Source organism: Merops nubicus, unplaced genomic scaffold (genome assembly GCF_000691845.1).
Source record: "Merops nubicus isolate BGI_N331 unplaced genomic scaffold, ASM69184v1 scaffold6325, whole genome shotgun sequence".
In the NCBI taxonomy this organism is placed as follows: domain Eukaryota; kingdom Metazoa; phylum Chordata; class Aves; order Coraciiformes; family Meropidae; genus Merops; species Merops nubicus.
Window position 1 is genome coordinate 7159 of NW_008610161.1, and position 15196 is coordinate 22354.

Genomic DNA, 15196 nt, shown 5'->3' on the forward strand with positions numbered 1-15196 from the left:
GTGCTGAACTGTGAACGTGCTCTCCTTCATCAGCTCCACCTCTTTCTTCTTCCTCCCCTTCTTCTCTTCCCTTCTTCTCTTCCCTCAACCCCCCAAACATTTTTAGAACACAGTACAATTTGTAGGGCTCACACATTCATGCTTTGAACACCAGCTCATTCCTGTGACCTCAGTAGTGCAGCTGTGAGCTGGAGCCCAGAGACAGCAGAGACTGTTCTTCAGATATGCCTCTGGGGGTCTCCTCCCACCATTCTCTCCTGACTGGCCTTGCTCTGACCACAGCCTCGAGGGTGAGCAATCACAGCAATGAGTGGCCTTGTGCCACACTGTTTCTGAGTGTTGGTGCATTCAGAACTGGTGCAGGATTTTTTGTTGCCCATGGAAGGGGATGGTCGTGGAGCTGTTAGAGCTGGCTTGCTGTAGACTAAGTTCTGGAAGCACATTGGTGCTGGCCTGGTGGCAATGACAGTTATTCTGTACCTGCATAACACTATATATCAAGGATATTTATCAAGCTTTGAATAGGTAACACAAAAACAGCATCTGAGAAGTTTGTGTTCAGTGATTGAGGATGGTGTCATCACACTTGGGTACAGGGGTATCAATTCTGGTTGTAGGAAGCACATTTAATTTGGCGTTTCCTACCTGATGAATGTTTCTTAGTGCAGGTTTTCTCCAGTAAAACAATTACGAATATCTATTTCTGACTGTGCGTAGTGAGGAGGGAGGCGGAGGAAGAAGATTTTATGCAGCAGCTGTACATTGTTATTTGTATGCAGCTGTAGGTTTTCTTTCATGCTAGTTAAACTGTCAAACATTTGACATCTGCTTTTGGGACCATTTTAATGTTGTTCTTGGAGGCAGCATTTCAATTACTTTAAATTTGCATATAACTAGAAAATGTGTGTTGAACTAGATTAAAACAAGGAAAAAAATAATGTTCAAGATAATGGTGTAAATGTGGTGACCTACATTCAGAAAGAAGAATAGACAGGAAGCATAAAGCACTTATTTCTTACTAAATTATCTTCTCACTTGTCTCATGGAGTGACAGGACAGAATAAGCAATCCATCAGAAACAGGTAAACCTTCTTTAGTGAAACCTGTGAATCTGATTTTGTAAGGAGGGTGTTCTGGGGTGAGGAAGAAAAAATAACACACAGGAAATTTATCTATCTCATGTATTCTGAGAACTCTTCTAATGAAATCCTGCAGCATCTGCTCTTGTAAGGGTTGAGATCTAACATCTGGGGATGGGTTCTGTCCCTGTACAGCAGTTTTGTTCCTCTCTGTTATGCCCTGGTTCACTTTAGGCTGGAGCTGCTCAAGTACTACGGTCCTGTTGTGCTGCAAGGTGCACCTTGCCTCACCTGCCAAGGCTGGAGCTCACAAGGGTGTATGACCAGTAAGCACCAGTGTCCTCCGTGGGTCCTCTCCAGCTGACAACAGAGGCTCTGGGGAAGGTTTGGTCCAGGGGGTCTTAATGTTGATATGTTGTGACAACACAGCAATGAACCAGCTATGCCACATTGTGTAAGCTGTTAGGCACTATCCATCCATTTCACCTGAGAACTGGAACACACAAATAGGTGTGAGATGGGACAGGGAGGATACATTTTCTTCTGTCTAAGCAGATGGATTTACAGACGAGGGTCTATACCACCAAACACCTTATTATAATATTTGTGGCTGATTTCACCATAGGCTGTCTTTGGTAAGTAGGATGAGATGGAAACAGTGTATTACATCCCCCAACAGAAGTGTCAGCTGGCAACAGTGTATTACACATCCCCCCTGGGTAGTGTCAGCATCCCAAAGCCCACACCCAGGGCAAGGCAGGAAAACTTGTATTTTGACTTTTTTTTTCTAGTGTAAAACAACTGCACATAGCCATGGAATTTTGAGGGCTTACTCCAGAAGTACAAGAAAATTGTGTGTCAGTCTCAGCAGATGGCAGCCTGGCTCTTGACTGTTTTGAATCCTCTGGCAAGGCCTGCACACTGTAATAATATGTCTCAAAACTTTTTACAGCTATGTTACTGGAAGGAAAAACAGTAAAAAGATTTACTCCTGACCCAAGCTAAAGCTTTGATATAAACTGTTCCTCAGGTGTGTTTGCATCCATCACTTCTTTTGGCAGCTGAGCTTCTTGTTTTGCAAGAGAGATTCCTTTTGTACTGAAGGCAATCTGCAAGTACAAATACATGTTAAATTATGAGCTTGAGGAATCTAACAATCTCTTGAGGAAATACAGCCTAACAGAGTTACCATTTGTTTATTATAAGCTTAATTGTTTGTAAAATGTAATGGATGTTTTTTTCCAATAATAATGTGTAAAGTGTGGACATTTATACTCCTCTAGGCACTACATCTAGATTATCTTTCCCTGTGCACTCAAAAAGATGAATTTTCCTTGTCATTGGGGCTGGATAAACTGCTGAAGAATTAATTAAGCTTTTGTATCTGCAAATCCTGTCGGCAACTATTTATTTTAAATTCTCTTGTTTCACAAAAATGTGTTCAGCTGAAACCTTTCTTCTTTGACTTCTTAAGATGAACAATTTTTGAACACAGTGAAGTAAACAGACTTTGCAATGTGTTATTGTAAAAGCAAAGAATTACAGTCACCTAAGAAAAACAGATGTATTTTGACATTGAAGAACCCATCTCTTGGAACTGAAAGAAAAAAGGAAAGTGTAGTGTCTGTGTGAAACAACGTCTCCTATCAAAAGTTCAGAGTAGGGCTGCACCAGGCTGCTTCACTGACCGTATAGATGGGTTTGCCCTTGGTTGATAGCAGACAGATTTTCTTAGGTAGTGAAACCTTTGAGGTTTTTTGGCTGCACTCCACTTGTTCTCCTGGGTTTCTAGATGATTGCATGGCAAGCTCTGACACAAATAGTTTTTGTGCTGCTCAAGGTTCATTGTCATTTGTGTTGGACTTTTTTGCTGACATACGTTCTACAAAGGCACTTATAAAGTTACTTAAGAAAACTCATATGTCTTACTCTACATAAGGCACATCAAGAGTTAACTCTCTACTACAGAGAGATAAGCATGATGCAAAATCCTTTCCTGAGGTTCACCCTTTTCTATGATGTTTAAGCAATGAAAGGATCCTGGTCCACAACTTCAGCCTGGGTACCTTTCTGCAGTTCTGTTGCCTCACATATAGCAATTTTCTCCTGGTCACAGTTTTCCAGTGTTTCATCACTTTTTTTTTTTTCCCCCCACTTTTTTATATAAATGTATTTAACTGTTCCATAACACTATTTCAATTGCAGCTTCTTCTTTTATGGGGTGGTTTAAGTGTGGTCATATCTGGAGGAGTGTTGGTAAAATGGAATGATCAATATTTTTACTAATGTTTCTTCAGGGGATTAGTAAAGATTCCTCCAAGCTTTTATACATTTATGACCTGAACATCTGTATCTGCATGCAACCCCAGAACAACTCTCTCTGATGAAAACACATGATAATTACAAGACTTTGAATGACTATTTGAACATTTTTAAACCTTTTAATTTCTTTTTCTGACCCAATGCCTGACAGTCCTCACATGGGCCACGTGCTGGATGACACAGACGTGTGCTAGCACATGGAGTAGATGCCAGGGAACTTCACAGCATGTGTCTGCTCCTGTGATGAGGCATGACTGCAGGATGAAGCTGTCATTGGCAGAATATGCCTCCTGCTGGTGGTCTCTAGCTGCAGCACATCAGCTTGTACCACTCGTCCACGGGCTTGTGGGTCAGACATATGGGCCACACAGTTACCTAGTGGCCTAGGTGAGTTGGCCACTGTGTTCTTGGTGAGACCCTGGGCCAGGAAAGGTTCCCTAGTTGTCCAGTGCTGACAAAAGAGGTGGGCACCATGACAGGGGTGTGTGAGATGGAAAATACAGTTTTTGAGACTTGGTAGATCTGAACTTGCCATCAGAATTTTCCAAAAAAGCATCTGAGATGTTGCTCTACACTTATTTTGAGAGCTGCTATTTCTGTTTCCCTCTCTTCCTCCGTCCTTAAAAATTGAGTTCTTTCAGTATCATTCATGGCAATTGTTTCTTTTGCATTCTTTCATTGCATCTTTGCTGGTAGTCAGTGGAGATCAATCTGTCAGCATTGATATGATTGGATTAATTTGTAAAAATTGAAGCTTGGAAGTTTATAATGTCTCAATTTCACATTTTTTTTTGGGTATATTTATTCTGGGTATACCTTGTTCTTAACATACTTGGATATGTTTTTCAAGTACATTCTCCTGAAAAATCCCAGTATTTATCATTATTATTTCAATTATTTCATATCAGATAAATAATGTACATGTCTGATCATAATAAAAAAAATTGTCAGTTTTCAATGAGTGGATGGACTCTTGATTCACTTTAAGTTTTAGCTATCAATTAGAAATGGTTCATTGATACTTTCTCTGTACAGGAGATAGTTTTGGGAGAAAAAGAAAAAAAAAAGAAAAAGAAAAAGAAAGTGCCTGAATATTAAAATTACCTAATAGAATTAGAAATTATTATAAATACTAGAAATTATCAAAGTATGTGCAAATTACAGCCATTTGATGTCAAAACAGTGTATCTTCACAGGATATTCCTTCCTAATTATTTCCTAAGAATTAGAAAGAAACGAACACAAATTGTGCTACTCAAATTTATTGTACACAAAATATTTGTATGTCTGAAAACAAATTGTTCACTTCATATTCCTGAGTTAATATGCAAAACTAAACCCTCTTACTCCTCTGTATCTGAGCAGTGTGATTTCTTTTACTGCTAGAATCACAGACTGAGTAAGAATTTCTCATTTTATGATGCTGAATTAATTAGGAAATCTAGTGCAGGTGTTGTTTAGGGAATAAAGCTATCAAAATACAAAGATTAAAAAAATATTATACACATCTTTAATCTCCTGAGCAACATCTTTAGTAGTTAATTTTTATATCTCACTGTTTGGTATTTAGTATCCTGGCAACATAATTAGCACAACAAGACATACAAAACAGATACTCTTCCCAAGTGTTCATAATCTAATACCAGGAGGAATCAGAGAAGAACTGACCAGACATCCAGTTAAAATGTAAGCTGTGTCTTTTTTTTTCTAATTGGGCCTATGAATTAAAAAAATTTCTCTTTATGTAGTTCTGTATACCTGAATTGTGCAATTTTGAGTATTTTAATGAACAGCTTGCTAACAAGTGGATCTGGTGGATTTCAGAGCAACAGGAAGACTTGTAGATGCTTTGGTTCATGCCACTGGAGAATTTCATGGTCTATATTGAGTCTGATATGAAACGTGGAAGTCAGTCTCTTTCTTGATGAACCTGGTTCTGTAGCATAACTGCCCTTTCTGGTCTGGGGTTGCTTTTTGTTCTTAAGCTTTCACTGGTCACAGGTTCAGGCCCTTCTGATCAGCCACAAAGGCCAGAGACCTTGGTTTAAATCAGTCTAAGGGATTTGGGGAAAATACACAAATTGTGAAAGTCAAAAATGGTCAGAACTGGCAGTGACAGAAATGAGTATCAGGATCTATTTTGCTTGAATAAAATGTGCATTATTGATGCCATCCTTGTGTGAGTTGTAAGCAGTGTAGGATACAGCATCGTGCAACTCGGAGAAGAAACAGGATCTGCCTTGGGGTCCAGAAGCAACAAAGGTGTGGTCTGTTTTGGAGCACTGCACAGGCCAAAGGCCAGGGCAGATGAGGCCGTGCCATTGTCTGGTCTATCCCAGCTGAAGATCTGGTCCCTAGTCCAACACCCAAAAATTATGCCAGGTCCTGCATTGAACATTATTCTTTCCAGTGCTTAACTAGATGGGGTGAGACTTGCCCCCAGATGCACAGGGCACGTGAACTCCATTTCACTTACCATGGCTGAGAAGGAGGATGATTTACCTTGGAGGTGAATAGAATGGTTCTAAACACTTTGGAAATTTTGTAGGAGCTTTGCCATCTGGAAGGCTCCCTGAATCAGTACATGGCCATTTGTTCTGACACAGTTTCTTTCTGGCTCATCAATACTTCATGTGGGCTGAGAAATTTGGATACAGCCACGGTGTTGTGACCTATTTCCACTCACTTAACAGCAGTTTGAGTGGTGTTTTGTATCCACAGCAGTAGAAAGGTTAGTAGTCTCTTGCTCAAGGCTGTTTTGTACTATCCAGTGTACCATCTAGCAAGGCAAAGTAAGCAGGAAGACGTAGATCATCCAGGTTAATTGCTGTGTAGGCTGACTGGAATGGGTTTGTACCGACCAAACACCTCAGTTAGTTTGATTCTGCATCTTCTGTCAAAGTGTATAAAAATGCCCATTTAGAAAAAGTCATGTTTCCATGAAACAGGTAAGATAAGATGTTTCCTGTGCTGTAATAGCTTTAGAAAATTTATCATTCTCATTTCCTTTTGATCACTGAACCCTGAACATTCCTTTCGTTCACATCACAGGGTGGTGACGGAGTGTATAAATGGGGTTTTGGTTCCTTTGACCCCAGTTCTACCCTAGAGGGATGCAAATATTTGTTCTCAATTTCCCTGAGCACATTGATTAACAAACAGGCCATTGTAACAAACTGGAAAAGCCATGGCTCATTTCATGAACTGATAAATTTGGAATGTGACATTGTGTTGAAATATTTGAAACTTCAAAAGGTTACTTATAAAGTGATGTAATGAGTGAGATGTTCATGGCACCCAAGACTATATTAGTACAGCAATAAGAAAGGCCAGCATAAATTAGATATAAGAAAACCTGTATAAGTCAAACCAGCATAGAGCATCTTGTTCAGGGAGCTTGTGTTTCTTGACTGTTTTGCTGCCATCCAGCGTGGCTTTTAAAATACCTGTAAACCTGTAAATCTTGCAGTTGTTCAGTTGCCCACTTTGATGGAGGGCAAGAAAAGGTAAGAAAAGAAAACAAATTTCTGGTAAGAAAAGACAGTAAATCAGGTAGACATGCCATTTCTTAGATGTGGTTCACTAGCCCGTCTTCGTGGCAGCCTCTGAAAGTGCTGCCAGATCTCAGGATTTAGCGTGTCTCTAATTATTTAATTTATACTGGAAGGAAAAGAGAAGCTAAGAATGGCACATTTCTATTTGAAACTGTTCTCAAGTGCCTAAGTCACCTTTTTAGAAACTAGATATGCAGCATGGTATGATCAGAGGACAATTTAAATGCTGTTTAGTGAACTGCCTGCTTTTCTGATATACAAGGATTGATTCTCTGGAGTGTCACAGGCCTCTTGCAAGTCCCAAGTAGCCAACAGGTGTTTGGGTAGTTTGCTGGGTCTGTCCCATTTTCCAGTTTATTTTTTAATAATAACTGTGAAAAGTATAAAGCAACATTCATAGAATCAAAAACTTCGTGTATGGGGATCAGCAAATATGTTCCCACCAAAACAAACACCCATCATTTTGCTACATCTCCATTTTAGGGATTAAGTTTGTTACATTTTATGGGCTAACACATTCCTGAAAAAAAGAAGTGAATATTGTTGGGTTTTTATCTGTGTATTTCAAAACAATGTGTGGATTGCTCAGTGAAGGGCCGTTCTCAAGGATACTTTCCCTGTAATGACATATATGCACCATTCTTTTCCCAGTGTAGCACTTCTTTGGGTTAGAAGCATTGTACAAGCAAGAGTGCAAGCCTTCTAAAGAGTAACATGGTTTTAGCTGATCTTCAGTCTTTCACATGGTCAGCTGAACACAAACATCATAGAAATTTTTGTATGAAAATTATTGTTGTATATCTGTATTCATACACACACATTATATACATGTACACACATGTAGATATGCACACACTAATTCAAAATTATTTTCTTTCAAAGACTATTTTTCATATGTGTATGTATGATAGTATACCTGAGGTAATGGTTTGGCTCCTGATCATTTTGTTTTGTTTTGTTCTGTTTTCCAACAGTCGACAGTGGAAGATGTAAGTACCTCAAGTAGATTGTGCAATGTGTTGCATGTGCTCGCTATGTGTTTTGTCTGTGTTAAATTTTGTGACTATTTACATATTTTTTAGTGTAAGGGAAACACATAAAGAACGTTGTTATAAAGCAGCTTGGGGGGGAAGGGGGGTGGAATTTTTTTTTTTACCATGTTTCAGTTAAATGCTGATCTGCATCTTGGCTTTGTCTTTTTGAAGGGATGTTAGGAGGCACTCAGCTGCAGCTAACACTGAGCCACACCAGCTGAGCCACAGTGAATTATGGCTGAAGATGGAAGCTGGGCTCTAAGAGACTCTCTACAAAATGTATTCTGAAACTGTAGTGTTTACAGAGATCTCAAACACTGCAGATTGATCCCCACTCCCAGAACCCAGTCTGGGTTGAGTTTAGCTGCTTTATTTTTCTCACACCCTGCAAGGTGCTTTGCAAAGTTGTTCCACAGGTGGTAACTCCTCTCTGAAGCAACAAAGATCCACACTGCTGTTGGTATGAGACACTGTAGGAAACAAAAAATTCTTTATAGAATAGAAAGTCAAATTTATGATGGTTTTGAGTGTCTGTGATCCTGTGGTGTGTTTCCAACTGTGTTTACCTCTTGTTGCCTTGCAAATTCTCATTTGATTGATGGCCTCCACCTTACCTAAAAGCTCCCTCTGAGTTTCAACCAATGCAATGCTTTCTCCTTCATCCCATAAGTACTCTGTATTGCTGCTCTGTGTTGTCCAGTGATCCCTCAGATCAGTATCTCATCGCAAATTATGAAATGCTGGCAACATTTGTCAGTGGGATATGGAAGCTGCCCTTTAGTGGGTCTTTTCAAACAAACTGAAAACATATGAAATTTAAAGATAAAATCATAATGGAGCCAGACTGTTGATTAATGTGAATCTGCTTACAATTGCTGACGTAAATGGGAAAGTGCTGATCTACATCAGCTGAGAATGTGGCTGGTGAAATGAAAAGAAAATAAAGAGTTTAGGGGGCTGGTGGTGCTGGTCTCTCAGTGTAAGCACAAACCTTTCACCCAAGAGCACATCACTGTTAATGTGTAACTGCAGTGCCAGAGGGGTCAGGCTGTTCCAGACGCTGCGACACTGTGGTACCTCCTGCAAAGGAAACGGGGGCAGAACCAGATACTCCTTAATTAAACCCTGGGTCAGCCCTTCCACTCGGGTGCTTTGGCATAACTCCATCTACTTCAAAGAAACTAGATTGATTTCCAGTGGCTGAGCACTTGGTCTTTTATTAATGTACACTTCTGTATATTGAAATTATGTGTCATGAACTTGCCCCTGCTGTTCATGTCAGGTGTGGCACAAGACTGGTCAGAGAGTTCTGTGCCACCGTGGTCTACCATCTGCTTCATTTAGTCTGGGTTACTCTGTTCTACACTCTTAGAATAGATGTTTGAATAACATCATAATTATCTTAGTGTTTCCATGCACTAATTTTTGTGGTGTTAAATTAGCAAACATAACATTGCACTAACGTATTCTTTTCATCTTTTATTATAGGAGGTACATTTGACTTAAACATGTAAAACAGTGCAAGATTGTATTTTGTTCTGGTTTAGGCCATGTTTAGGTAGAAAACACAAATATTTAGTCTTTGCCCAAGCTAGTCCCATCTTACAGTCCCCTGCAGTTTGCTTGTGTAATAACAGGGCTGACTTGTTAGGCCACAGAAGCCTGCCAAAAATATTAATGGCTCTTTAAAAGAGTAACCCAGAAGGCAGACTTGCACACTGGAGCCACAGCATCTGCTCTTGGCAGAAATACAATTCTTTGTGTAATAACCAGCTTTTAACACCTCTCAGGTTGTTTGTTTTCTCAGAGGCTCAGTGATTGGGCTGCAGGCAACAACATGATGGCCTTCTAGGAGCCTGCAACAAAATTAGTGGTTTCATCAGCTTGCAGGAACAACTAAGTAATTGGGCACACCCGAGACTATCCTAAAGGGCTCCTTTAGGCTTAGTGGATGCTTCCTAACTGGTTCCAGTAAACTGTTGATCACTGAAACCTGAGTGTTGCAGAGAGGATCAGAGAACTTGGTTTGGTGGACTGTTCAGAGTGTGTGAGAGCTGGAGCATAGGTATCAACAGCACAAGTGGGCATCAGGAATGGATGAGGAATCAGGAGCAGCCATACAGGGCTTTGCTAATTAAGACTGAATACTTTATAGTGCTTTAGCCTGGCAACCTGGCAGCTACACATAAAGGTACAGGGGCAGCCAAAGTCATGTCATTCCCATTTTGGATGCGGCCTGTCTTTGGAGCCTAAATATTACGACCTGACACGATGGGAGTAAATCAGTATTGACTCAGCCTTCAGTAACATGCTCTGTAGCAAGTTGCCTTATTTTTTATATATTCTGAAGCTCTCTGTTAGATTGCTTACATTGGGCAAATAACCCTTAGTGGCTGACAGCAGCAGTAGAAATGTTTTCAGCTGTTGTAGTTTAAGGTGTGTTTTCTGTCCTAGAGATGTAGTAAATTTTCATCTCAGATCTTGGTGACATAAACAGCCACTTAGGCTCTGAAAAAATGTACTTTAAATGTTTCTGCAAGTGTGGCTGAGCTCTTAAATTATTTGTCAGTCTCCAATTTTTGTTTTTTGCTTCTCTTAGTGAGCTATAGCAATCTCTGACTCTCTTTCCAAGCCTGTAGTAGTAGATGTGAATCTTCCACCTGATCCAGACCACACTGGAATTAACAGCAAGTCTGTCAACTGTAACTACCTAAAGCATTAAGGTATAGTTTATGTATAGTCCAATAAAAAATTTTTCTTTGTGTGAGGCCAAGACAAACATATATCTAGAAAATAGATCTTGAGTAGGATTTACTGCCTGGTAAATAGCTTGCCTAAAGGAAAGTTATCCAACCATTCCAGGAGCCTGCTTCCTGGTCTGGTCCACAAGCACTGCTGGCACAGTGCTGCAGTACCATCTTTCTTGCTGTCTTTCCTCTTGTAGGAGCCTCTGGCCAAAATATCCCTTTGCACTGAGCTTCAGATCACTGTGCCTCTCCTGCTGCTGATTGCTTCTGTTTAGTTACTTTGCTGTGCAAAGGCTGATTCTGCTTTCCTCCATTCATGTCCAGTGCAGGCTTTTGTATCCTCCAAGTCTCTCAGCAAGTGCATAATTGGCAGGGCTACACTGCTCACAAGGGCCTTTGAGAAAGGCTAGAAGCTGAATTGAGTTGCATTCAGAATAGATATGCTTATTTTTAGCAGACATTGAGAAGAGATTTTTTCCAACAGATTTACCTGGTGTTGTCTTTCACCTAAAGTGACTGTAGATCAAGGAATGCCAGTTTTGTTTGTGTTTTGTTGGTTGCTTCTTCCCTAAGAGAGCTATTATAGCTCCAGAATTTATGTGCTTGGTGCAGAATTTGCTGTGTGAGGTTCTTTGGGTTATATGGGAAGTCAGATTTCATTATTAAAACAATATTTTTTAGCCAATTTGGAATATCTAGTAGGTTGAGTACCTCTCTTGCTTTTTTCAGTATATACAAAAGAAAGGTCTGGAAAGAAGTCCTGCCAGCACTAAATGAATTTGTGTGAAAATCCAAGCAAAGACTTGAAGCACTGGAGCCCAGGCCATTTTCCGTACTCTAAATGAGAAGTATTGGTTAAGTTAGCACAGTGTCATAAAGCTGCAACACGTCCTGTCATTAGACTGCTTCACACAGGGACTGGGACATTGCCACTTCAGATGCACTTTGTACATCTCCTTGAAAGCACATCTCTGTGCATGCTGACTATTTAATCCTCCAAGCTTTTATGGTCTTTTTTAGAAATGCAGCCAACTTGTTAATGCATGTACTATGACTTTTGAGTGTTTTTTTGGGCTTGTTACCTTATTTTGATTTGGTAATTATAGAGAATTAAAAAAAATCTTCTTAATGATTTTGGAGTTTGGGTTTATCCCCCTTCCCTCTTTTTTTAACTTGAAAATGTGTTTATAAATGCAAAAGGGATTCCTAGGTGGTATTGCATAACTTCCTGGTCAGTAAAATGACATTAATGTTGAGCCACCTGACTGATCTTGGTGCAATGTCTGCTCAAAAGAGTATAGGGAACAATGCTGGGAATTAAGGAGCCTCTGTTTTATTCTGCAAGCTAAAAACCTGCATTTCACCTCCCTTGTGAGCCCTTGCATTAAAATGAGCATAGGAGTCAGCAACCTGTATAAACCACTGATTGATTTGGAAAGTACTTGTCACATACTAGCGGGGAAACCTAGAGATGGCATTTGTTGTTAAAAAGACAAGGTTGTTCACTTGCCTGGGTCCTGGTTATGAGCAGTGAAGATTAAGAGAGCAAGAACAGCATGTGAGAGTGCTGCTTTGGGTCTCTAGGGACAGCAGCTGAGAAGTCCCCAGAGATGTCCATGCAGTTCTGAGGGCTCAGTGGAAGCTGTGCGCTGTGCCCTGCTGCCCTCTGATGTACTGTGCTGTGGTTGGTACCCAGCACGTTCCTGAACCTGCGGCACTCCTCATACATGTCCTGTAGAAGGTGAAGCTTAAGTGGAATAAAATCCATATTTTAAAACCAGGAACTTTTTTTTTTTTCTGCAGATATGGTGCCTCCCTTGCTGGTGGTGGTCAGGGCAAACTCCTCATGTGAAGACTGAGTAATCTCTAACCCTTCATGTCCTTGCAGGTCAAGCCAGTTACTCACAGCAGAATCACTGTGTCAGCGCGGTTTCACAAACCTCTCCAGGAGCCCTACACTATTTTGTGAGTAGAATTTTCAGTCAGTGAACTGCCATTTCAGAGGTGGTGGGGATGTCTTAACTTCAGATAGATTTTAAGACTCTCCTCCAAATTATTTTGCTTTGCTTTATTTCAGCCTTATTGCCAATGGAGACGTTATTAGCCCAGTGGTGCGGCTTCTCATTCCCAGGAAAACACTGAATCACTGGGATCACATCCTGGAAATGGTTACAGGAAAAGTTACCCTCAGAAGTGGAGCTGTTCACAGGTATCAGAAAGCTGAATATTTCTAAGATACGTTTGATGTGTGTGGATTTGTTTTTAAAACTCCCTAGGTAAATCTAATGAATCACTCCTGCTTTGTGGGAAATTTCACTATAGGAAGATTAAAACACATCAGAAAGCAGGAAAATGCAAATATGTTCACTCCGAATAACCTTCAGTTTTCACCTCTACTTCTGTTGAAAGAAAGGAAAACCTCAATTTGTTCGAACTGTCATTTTTTAATTAAATATTTAGTTAGGAAACATGTAATTATACAATAGTGATGCACTATATTTATTAAGTTGCATGTCAGAATAAAACAAATGAGCATGGTAAAGTTGGTGAAGATGCTTGGAATGTGTAATTATAGATATGATCCATGTAACCTTTTAATTTTTAAGGTCCTTTAAATTCACCAGGGAAACAATTTCAAGGAAAATATAGATTCCTTGGGTTTTTAAGGCCTTGAAGACCTGCGCTTATGAATAGGATGTGCTTTATATTCAACCAGCTCAGGCTCCTAGTAAGAGCCAAGGCCAAAGTTGTAGCTGGGGTCCCAGAAATAGGAGGTGACCTCTTGGACAGGTAAGTTTCAGTCCCTTAAGGCTTTTACAACATCAAATAAGATCTCTAAAATAGGATTTGGTAGTTGTTGCAAGTCTTAGAGTGAAATGGTATATGCAGTTTCCATGAGAAGCATTGCAGTGTCAGCAGGCTGCCAAGGTGTCTGCAGGCAAATTACTGACATTCCAGTGTTGCCCCATGCAGAGCACGTTACAGAAATCCATTCCCCAGGTGGGAAAGGGCCTTTTGGGGGAAATCATTCTTCCTAGCTTACGCAATGTCTGAGGCTAAGCTTGCAAAATCTTTCTCAAATCAGTGCAGATAAGGTAGTCTTTGGGCTCTTCTGATTGCTTTCCCAGGGCTGATGCAGACGATGAAAGATTAAGGTGATGCTGTCTGTCGACTATCAGCTCTCATCCAGTTTTTCCTCTCAGCTCTGAATTTCTTTGCCTCTGTTACCTGGTTGCTTAGCACTTCTGCTTGCAGCAAAGTAAACCTGTACACTTGTTGCAGCTTTCTGGTTCTGATTCTCAGGTAACGTAACTCAAGACATGAGCAAAGCAACAGCCATTTCCAACACACCAATTCTTCCTGCTCTCAAGTTCTTTAGCAATTTAAAAACCATTCACATTTTATTCTCATTACTTTGAGTCACTCCTTAGTGAAACTTAATGATGTAAATGAAAGCACGAATCATTCTGTACATAGCTAGGACTGCTTTTGAGAAGTTCCCTTCAATGTTCAGATTTAACACTTTAAAAAATAAGATAATGTACATGATGTTTTGAATTATTTAACGTTTTCTCTTTTCTGGTTTTCTATTAACCCAGTTTTCATTTACTTTTCCTTAAAATGCTAGGAATACATATTAAATATGTTGGTAAAGTGATTGTTGTTCTTTAATAAGTTACACATTAATTGCTGGGGTTTACTGAAACTATGTTAGCATTAGGGGAGGTCCTGTGAGACCACTGATGCTGGGAAGATATAATTTCTCATTAAGGAAGGATCAGTGAAGTTATGAGAACCTGCATTACATATATGGCTTTTTTTTCTTTGCCATGTTATTAAAAGACAAACAAAGCTGCCAAGTCTTACGTAGTTTCACCTGTGGCTTTTAAAAAACAAACAACAACAACAACAAAAAAAGAAACAAAAAGAAAAAATTAATCATCCTCATCAGGGTAATCAGAGTAGGGATGTAAGTAAGAAATATGAGAGAGCATATTTTCTGCTTGCCAGATTTTGCATGGGGATGGGATACAGCAGCCGGATGGACAGGTACCTGGTGCATCAGCAACTGGGAATCTGGGAATATTGGTCCTGCAAGTTGTGTCTTTGCTGTCTTCTTTGTCAGCCTGTACGCTTGCTTTGTTTTGGCTGCCATTTTTTGGCTTGGTTTGAGGAGGAAAAATGGAAACCCACTGACATGGCTCAGGACAGACCCTAGGTCATCTCCAAGTGACCAGAAGAAGTGACCTCACGGACATCTTTGTTGCATAATACTAGCCTGAGAGAACCAAGCTGGTCTGTGAATGGTTTTGGCCAGGTGGGTGGGTGGAAGACTTCAGAAGTAAGTGTCACAATACTTGTGTGATGCTTGCTAAGTCAATAGTTATTTATTTAAAGTTCTGTTTTTTAAAATGCATTTTTAGTTTCACTTTCACCATTGATGACCAATTATGTTTTAT

At 40.0% G+C, this 15196-nt stretch overlaps 1 protein-coding gene across 1 annotated transcript in view; it reads left to right on the forward strand.

The window, feature by feature from the left end:
* The window catches only part of LOC103773433 (doublecortin domain-containing protein 2-like), a gene marked incomplete at its 5' end in the record, with an annotated part of 56996 nt that overhangs the window by 7155 nt on the left and 34645 nt on the right, over window positions 1-15196 (forward strand). The window contains 2 exon segments of the mRNA XM_008940801.1: window positions 12625-12701; window positions 12814-12945. Of these exon segments, the coding sequence (XP_008939049.1) occupies window positions 12625-12701; window positions 12814-12945 (209 nt within the window).